At 36.6% G+C, this 9603-nt stretch overlaps 1 protein-coding gene across 4 annotated transcripts in view; it reads right to left on the bottom strand.

The window, feature by feature from the left end:
• The window catches only part of ARMC3 (armadillo repeat containing 3), a 117023-nt gene that overhangs the window by 56305 nt on the left and 51115 nt on the right, over positions 1-9603 (bottom strand). For all 4 annotated transcript variants that reach the window (XM_011991323.1, XM_011991321.1, XM_011991320.1 and 1 more), the window contains 2 exons: positions 2550-2702; positions 2341-2446 (listed from right to left, as the gene is read on the bottom strand). In XM_011991323.1, the coding sequence (XP_011846713.1) occupies positions 2341-2446; positions 2550-2702 (259 nt within the window). The remainder of the gene's footprint in view (positions 1-2340; positions 2447-2549; positions 2703-9603) is intronic.

The following is a 9603-nucleotide window of genomic DNA, read 5'->3' on the forward strand; positions in this document are numbered from 1 at the left end:
GTAAATGATGAGTTGATGGGTGCTGACGAGTTGATGGGTGCAGCACAGCAACATGGCACAAGTATACATATGTAACAAACCTGCATGTTATGCACATGTACCCTAGAACTTAAAGTATAATAATAAAAATAAAATAAAATAAAATAAAGAAAATTATTTTATTAAAAATAACCAGTCACATATGTTGTCACTTCCGTTATATTTGGCATTACTAATTAAACTCAAGGAGGCTTCTAGAAGGACTATGTGGCTTATTCGTGTTCATTCCTTTTGATTGACTCTAGAATCTTTTGCAACTTCAGTCTTCAGCATTTGGCATAAATCTGTCAAATTTGATTCCACATCCTCTTCAAAAGTATTCATCTTCAATATTTTTTTAGCTCAGAAAATCCCAAGTAAAAATTATACAGACCTCAAGGAACATTCAGAAAGCCACTTTCATTCATGTCCCATTTCCCTTACAAAACACAAAATTAAAAAAAAATAAAACAGAATGGACAGTATATAATAGGTTAAAGAAATAACTGCAATTAAAAATTTACAAAGAATAAAGTTAAATTATGTAAATAAAGTTGACAGTACTAGAGAAGTCAGGCATCATTTAGTCCTGACTGACCTTTCTATGGTAACAAAATGGAACTATGAGTTAGATGACAAAAATCTGTAAAACAGATAATTAAACTGAGAGAGCAAATCTGAAGGCAGCCCCTTTTAGAACTACTTACTATCCTAATTTTCTATGATTTTATGTAAAATAAAACAAAAAATATAAGCCAGGCAAACTCACATCAAATCAAGACACCTATATGCTCTGGAGGCCTGTTAAAGTATTCTAGATTGCATACAAATCTAAATGGACTGGAGAGAGAAATAGTTTAGTGTCTCTGATAAGATTTTTTTGCACCGCGCAACCATACCGGAAAAATCACTGAATACACTATTTTCAAATTGCTACTTACAAGGACTCAATATTCCAGAAGTGTATGTGCTTTCATAGAGATAATGATGACCCTTAATTTAGGAAATTACTATGTCAAAGATTGTAGCTATTAAAGGAACACAGTTTTGTTTTGACACTTATGCATTTCTGTGATGTTTTTATCAGGCCGTTAGATTTGCAGTCATTCCATTAGGATCTTATAAAATATTTGTGTGGGAGAACAGAAAGGGAAAGAAAGGCTAAGAACTATTAAGTATGTGATGGAGGCCGAGGGAGATTTATTTCAAGTTAGAAAAGGATAATTTTAGCCACGATATCACAAAGCAATAATAAATGAAAGCTAACTAACATACCAAATGAGTTGGAGGGAAGGCAAATAATTATTTTATTTATGGAAGTTGTCTTCAAGAAATTCTTACTGTTTTATAAGGTGGTCTTTATCTCCTATAGAGGAAAGAACAGACTTTGGAGTCTGACAGACCTGCATTGATTTCCAGCTCAGCTATTTTGATAAAAATGCACACCTAGGAAAATTAAGTAAGCTTGAAAAGTCTCAGTTTCCTCAACTGCTGGCAGATTATTCTGATAATTTTAAAAATGAGTATAAATTACATACCAGAGTGCTTGGGATACAGAAGGCATTCCTATTCCTTAACTTTTCTTCACAGTATTTGCTCATAATATGCTTTGGTTTGTTTATTTGTTCATTTGTTTGTTTGTTTGAAGTGGAGCCTCGCTCTGTGGCCCAGGCTGGAGTGCAATGGCACGATCTCGGCTCACTGCCACCTCCACGTCCCGAGTTCAAGCGATTCTCCTGCCTCAGCCTCCTCAATAGCTGGGATTACAGGCGCCTGCCACCACGCCCAGCTAATTTTTTGTATTTTTAGTACAGACAGGGCTTCACCATGTTGGCCAGGCTAGTCTTGAACTCCCGACCTCAAATGATCTACCCGGCTCAGTCTCCCAAAGTGCTGAGATTACAGGTGTGAGCCACTGACCTTTTAAATGTTTCTATATTATCTAATGTTTATACCCTTTTAAGATGGATCTTTAAGCATTTTTCCAGATTTATCAAATGCTCATCCGATCTTGTCTTTAACATTTCCAGCATTATTCAGTCTTATTTGTAGAAGCTTCTGCAAGAGTCCTCCTGGTCCCTGAAATCAAATGGCCTGCACATTTTCCCAACAAACTCAGAAACAGTTAAGATTTTGTAATATTTGTGGAAAACAGGCCCATCTGATGATTCTATTTTCATAAGAGATTCTGAAGAATAACCCCAAGATAGATCATCTGAAGCAATTCACAGACTATCGTGAAAGTCAATAATTTAGCATAAGAACATCTTGAACTGTGAATTGTTCCACAAGTCAGTGTTGAGTGAGGATCTCTGAACTTACTTTGCATTAGCAGAGTTGCAAGTGGTTAGGTTTGCCAGGGCTAGAGCTGCCGCTTCCCGTACCTCTTCACTGTCACTTTTTAGCAACTGAATTAACTGTGGAATCCCTACAGAAAGAGAAAGGTAAAAAATGTGACTTTTAAAATGCCCATGTGCACTAGAATATGGTAACCCAAAAATGCTCAAAAGAGTTGTTTCCAGTTGGCTTACCCTGATTATTGAAAAAATCTTTGCTGTCTGAATTCTCACACATTGCTGAAATAGCTTGGGAAGCAGCAATTTTAGTTCCATCGTTTTCCGAACCCAAAAGGGCTACAAGGCACTTTTCAACCTCTTGTTCGTGAAAAAGTTTTCTATTTTCAGCTTTCATACACCAAAGAGAAAAAAAAAAAAAATCAGAATTTTAATGCAAAAACTGTGAAGTATTATTACTTTTCCATCCAAAGTCTAATAGGAATTCAAACCATTTGCTAGTTTTAGTACCAGAGTCTAAACTAGACAAAATCTACAACGACTTAACTTTAGAATACACTAATTATGCAAAATGAATCACGGATTTTTTTCCTGTTCCCTTGTATGAGATCAATATTAGGGCCAAGGAAATTCTATACTAGGAAAAAGGCAAGTTTTTGGATTTAGAAAGCACTGATTTAACACCCGTCATGTACCTGACCTGGTACTCAGTGTTCACACAGGCTATTTGTTCACTAAGGACAAAATCCAGTTTATTTGATGGTTCTTTTAAATGTAAAACCCAATATTGGAAGAATGCCTAAGATGTGCAAACTGGTGAGCTGGATGCTTACAACCTTCAGGAGAAGAGCAGAGGAGAGAAGAAAGTAAAAATGAGTTGTAAAGTATGATCCAAGTCTTAAGAGATTTATAGTCTTATATCAAAATACAACCATCATTTTTTTCTCAAACGACAATACATACTTAAGTAGCAAACATTAAAATAATTATTTAATTCCACTTTGGGAGGCCGAGGCAGGCGGATCACGAGGTCAGGAGATCGAGACCACCCTGGCTAACACAGTGAACACCGTCTCTACTAAAAAATACAAAAACGTAGCCAGTCGTGGTGGTGGGCGCCTGTAGTCCCAGTTACTCGGGAGGCTGAGGCAGGAGAATGGCGTGAACCCACAAGGCGGAGCTTGCAGTGAGCTGAGATCACACCACTACACTCCAGCCTGGGTGACAGAGCAAGACTCTGTCTCAAAAAATAATAATAATTATTATTATTATATTTAATTAAATAAAGTTATGTCTAAGTACATACCATTATATTCATCCCATTTAAAACACTAAGTTTGAAACCAAAGTATTTTTAATGCTCTTTTGTTCCCTAAACATTGTTTTCTCTTGGCTTCGTTTGATTTTTTAATAAATAACAATCTCATTACTATACTAATTTAAATACTGCATTAAGCTAAATGAGAACATTAAAATAATTTTTTGTTTTGTGTTCTATTAGTTCTAATTCTTTAATGTTCTAGCTGATTCTAAAGAAGTTCCTCTTTATTAAAGTATATTCTAGAAAAAATATATTAAATCAAACTGTTTTGATGAAATAAAGAGGTACCAGAGACTAGTATAAAAAGAAACAACCTACAAATAATTCCTTGCTAAATAATTTGTTTCCTTCAAAAAATTGTCATTGACTTGATTATTTATGAGTACCCTTTGTAAAGTTTATAAAATTAACCTTTATAAATTCTATTTTTGTGATTAAAATGGAAGAATGTGTGATATGCACTCAAGATATATAAAAGAATATTCTATTAGAATAAGAATCTTTGCAAAAAATGCTGATAATAATTTAGATTACAATATTTACATGTAGAACTGGCTCATTACTTACAGGTATGTTAATTAACTTGGTTTTTTTATCAGAAATATTTTCAGAAATTAACATCAGTTAGGTTTCCATTGTGAAGTTATGATTTATCCCTTCCTTCAATGATGACTCAAAAAAACCATCCTTTTTCACAGAAGCAGTATCACATTTAGATGGCAGCTAATGTTAATTAACTTGGTTTTTTTTTCAGAAATATTTTCAGAAATTAACATCAGTTAGGTTTCCATTGTGAAGTTATGATTTATCCCTTCCTTCAATGATGACTCAAAAAAACCATCCTTTTTCACAGAAGCAGTATCACATTTAGATGGCAGCATATTTGCAAATACTTTTGGCCTTTGTTCACCTGATACACAAATATATATTAAGCAATCCGGCAATAACTGGAATAGGCTAACTTATTAACGCTCCTGCTCATTCACTTTAAACCAATCATGAACCATATCCTGTAGTCCTATCATTTTAATCTCTTGGTTCCTTCCTTTCATTTACTATTAGAATTCAGGCAGGCCATAACTATTTTTCATAAAAAAGTTTCAGTTAATACTTAACTCTAAAGTATGTGGCTCTGAAAATGTTTTAAATATACACAGTTCTTACCAATTTTCTCTGAATAAGTAATATCCAAAACTTTTCCAGAGTGTCTGACCTAAAATGCTTAGATTTCTCATTAAGATTTCCCCGATGGCTCTAAACCAAATTTTCTAAATAAAACCATCTCAGCATGGATTCTATCAGGAAAATTGGCCAAAATGATTAATTTGAAAAAACGAACTTTGGAGTATGTAGTTGTTGCATTCAGAAAACAGTATATTTACAATTATTGAAAAGATTTTAAAAAATAATCTAAATAGATACTGAGGGCAATTAATTTCTCAACCTTGCTGGGAGTGTTCTCAAAATGCAGCTGTGTTCACTAAACCTTAAAAATGCTGACTGCAGCGTGGCTATAATAGATTTAAAAGATGAATTAACATATTAACTAAATACTTTCCTTGACTTGCTACACCAAGAAGTATTTGTGTTTTAATTGCACAGATCATAAAGATGGCAAGATATTTATGCTACTAGTAGCATAATGTTCTTTAAAAATAATGTTTGTTCAGTATCCCTAAAATAAAACGCATAACGTTTTCTTACTGGAAACAAATCCCTATGTAATGATGCTTTCCTTCATCCATTCTCAGAAGTTGCTATTGTGCCACTTTTGCTCCTGCTGAGATGTTAATGCCAGTTCATAAACCTCATGGCAACACGGCAATTAACACCTTCCTCCTACTGGTACCAGGTCAAAGGCATATTGATTTGGGCTTTCCACAGTTGAGATGCATGTTAAAACTTTACTCAACAAACGAAACTTAAATAAAGTGTGTTTACGGGTTTGGATATTTCAATTGTGTTTCTGACATACAATGACAATGCATGACCTTGTCTAAAAAAATATTCTTATGATGATGGGAAGTAAAAATAAGTATATAAATTGCTATTGATAGTTACATTGTTTTAATAACAGAATACGGAGCAATTTTGTCAAAATCTACGTATAAATGGAGTTTTCTAACTGTGGGAAATTTTTTAAACTTCTTCATGATTATATGCTTTCAATACAAGAATATTAGGAGATAGCTTTCTTATTCATTGTTAAGTTTTTAAGAGTTTGCCACTGTGACTAATATAAAATAAGACATGTCTAGTTAAGCTGGCTGGGTCTAGCAGATAGAGGTCAAGGCAGGCAAGAGTTGATATACAAAGTAGACAAATGATAAGGTTTGACTGTGTCCCCAAACAAATCTCATCTTCAATTGTAGTTCTTATAATCCCCACATATTGTGGGAGGGACCAGGTGGAGATAATTGAATCACGTGGGGCAGTTTCCTCCATCCTGTTCTCCTGATGGTGAGTTAGTTCTCACGAGATCTGATGGTTTTATAAGGGGCTTCCCCGCCAATTTGCTGGGCATTCAGTCTCTCTCCTGCTGACCTGCAAAGAGGTGCTTACTGCCATGATTGTCAGTTTCCTGAGGCCTCCCCAGCCCACAGAACTGTGAGTCAATTAAACCTTTTTCCTTTATAAATTACCCAGTCTCAACTATTTCTTCATAGCAGTGTAAGAACAGACTAATACAACAAGAAATACAGGTAGCACCTGAGAAGATGGCAGAATCTAGAATCCAGGCGGGAGGAAGAGGTGGATATGGTAGATCTGGCTAGATAATAAGAGTTAAGAGGTAAATAAATCAACCAAAATACAGAATAATTAGGCAGTGAAAAAGATTTAACCTATCTTCCAGCACTGGCCTCAAAGATACTAGTTCTGCCCTAATATTGTGTTCTGGTCAGAAGTAGGCAGTACTGCCCAAAAATGTCATGGCTAAGGCAGATCAGAGTCCTTGGGGGAAATTCTGCTTCTGGAATGGACAGATTTTCTCAAAACCCGGCACTTCCAATCAGAAGAGCGTTCACTTGTAATAATTTATTGGGATATGTGAACAGAGAGAAAGTTTGAATCTTTGTGGAATCATCTATCTTTCTAGAGGTTCCAAGAATCAAGCTTTCAGACCAGATATCTCCTAGGCTATAAGAAAATTAAACCACTTTTGCATTCACTGAATTTGAAGACCCACCTGGCATACTTTTTCAGTTTTTGTAGAGTTGCCAATGATGAAAACAATTTAAGAAGGAGGCTATGTGAGAAGGGATGGAGGAAGATTACCAGTTAAATAAGTTGAATTATAAAATGGAAGTTTTCATAGTAATAGAGGAAACCTGCAAGACCACAGTGAAGGAGCCCAACTGTAATACAGATGGGCAGTTGGTTGAATGATGTTAAGGTAGAGCTGGGAAATGGAGGTTCTGCTCAGCAATGGAAGTTAACTTTTGTGCTGTGCTTGCGTAGTATTCCAATGAGGGTCAGGTTACTTTAGTTCACGCACAGGTTGTTGCTTTAATCTACTGTGGTGGGAACAGGTGAAAGTCTAGTGTGAGAAAACTGGTAGCAGATGTAGAGCAGAGTGGGCTATACTAGATTAAAGCAAGAGGAAGCAGGTTTTTTAATTTCTTAAGGACATAAAGAGAAACAAGTTATTTTATTGACACCTTGAAAATTAACAAAAAATTCAAGATTTCCTCTAAATCTAGCCATTTGAAGAACATGGATACCAATAGGTCAAAACAGCATTTCCCAAACCAGAATCCAGACAAAAGGCCCAAACCAGAGCAAATGAGTACAAAATTATGGTCTAACAAAGTTATACAATCCAGAGCACAAGGGAGAGTATCTGAGGAAGAACAAATTGATAACCAATGGCCATGTGCTTGTGTAAAACAGAAGAATCTCTAATGCCAAGTGGGGCTGTCTGGATTTGATCCTGCTTATTCTAGCTCAAGCATTATTAACCTGGGGTCCATGGATTCAGAAGACAGGTGGGCTTCAGGCAGTCCATGAACTCCCTGCAATTATATGCAGAATGTAGTGTATTTCTACATTTTCGGAAGGTTACTCTTTGTTCAGATTCTCAAACTTAACACTCCCCAAAGTGGAGTGTGGGCAGTATAGCTGGATGTGCTTGGAAGCTCTCAGAAGTACAAGCAGGAATTCAGAAGACAGGTCAGAATTAGAAACAGATTTGGGATTCATAAGCAAATAAGGAGGCAGCTGAAACATTAGTCATAAGTGAGAGTGCTCAGGGAGATTTTCAAGAGAACAAGACAGAAAACAGAAGGCAAGTTTAGTATTGAAATAAGCTGAGGAAACTGGTAAAGGTGAAGGTTGGTCTGGTAATTTGGAAAACAGAGACGGGGGCAGTTTGGAAACCAAGGGATAAAGGAGTTTACAGGAAGAGGGGGCAATCAACAGTGTGGATTCCCACCCAGAGGTCAAGTTAAAAAGGACTGAAAATGCCTCTGCAGGATTTAGGAGTTGAGAGGTCAATGTCAAATTCTACAAGGACTATTTTGGCAGAATGGTGGAAACAGAAGTCAGGTGCAGCAGGTGAAATGACGGAGATGAGCTGAGGAGATGGGGCTATTGAAAATGGACTGATATGTCAAAGAGGTTGATAAGAAAAGGAGAAAAGGAGGACCCTGGGGCAAGGGGAAGAGAGGAAGAAACACATTTCCACAAGTCACCCAGGCCACAGACAATGAAGGGCCCCTTAGAAAGCTGTGAACTTCTATCACCTTCTTCTTATATAAACCAGTGGGATCAGGAGAAGATAGAACTCTGGCGTTGCAATACTGCATTATGGAAAAGTCTCCTCGTCATCCAAAATTGGGCTAAAGGAGTCCATTGCCCTCTCAATGGATGGGAAGACAGGCAAAGGGCACCCTGTAGGCTTCATCTATTCATTACAACCACGCCAAGGCAGAGTCCTCTGCATTCCATGACGAGCCTTAAAAACCAAAATTATGAAACACTGCATAGAAAATAGAACAGAGATGGTCTAAAAATAAGTATTCATGGGGAAAAAGATTAAGTGAAACAAAAACAAGAATCCAAAGTATAATGGAAAAAACTAGCTTCCTGAATTAAGGGAAAAAACCGTGACTCCGGAGATCAAAAGTCTTGCCTGAGTAGTAGAGTGGAGAGGGGGACTTAGACATATTTTGGCAAAAATTTCAAACTCGGGATAAAAAATTCTACCTTAATATAGAAAAAAAATCATATATGCAAAACTAATGGAAATCAGCCTTGAACACTACAAAAGCAAGCTTCATTGATATGTTTTTTGTTTTTCTGAGATGGAGTTGCGCTGTTGTTGCCCAGGCTGGAGTGCGATGGCGTGACCTCGGCTCACTGTAACCTCTGCCTCCCGGGTTCAAGAAATTCTCCTGCCTCAGCCTCCCAAGTAGCTGGGATTACAGGCACGCGCCACTATGCCTGGCTAATTTTTTTGTATTTTTAGTAGAGATGGGTTTCGTCATGTTGGGGCCAGGCTGGTCTCGGACTCCTGACCTCAGGTGATCCACCTGCCTCGGCCTCCAAAAGTGCCGGGATTACAGGTGTGAGCCACTGTGCCCAGCATCACTTCTATAGATATTTAAGCAGAAATATTATGATGCAGCAATTCCAAACCCAGTTAAATTGTCATGTATGTTTGAAGGCAACAAACCTATTCACAGGTAAGGTAAAATCTCAAAGCATATCACTATTGGATATATCTTAAAAAAAAATTAACTGTGTATAAAAAATTTTAACTGAAAAATCTCTGGTTAATTTGAGAAATGAATCAAATAAAATCATAAGGATAGGTAAGCTTTATTATGAGAAATTGACAGCACACACTGAAACAGATTCAATATGTATATAACTCTAAATGACAAATGTGGTTAAAATTGAATGTAATGACAAAGTGATTCTTAAAAAAGAGAGACTTTGGCCAGGTGTGGTGGCTCATGCCTGTAATCC

Source organism: Mandrillus leucophaeus, unplaced genomic scaffold (assembly GCF_000951045.1).
Source record: "Mandrillus leucophaeus isolate KB7577 unplaced genomic scaffold, Mleu.le_1.0 Scaffold394, whole genome shotgun sequence".
Taxonomy (NCBI): domain Eukaryota; kingdom Metazoa; phylum Chordata; class Mammalia; order Primates; family Cercopithecidae; genus Mandrillus; species Mandrillus leucophaeus.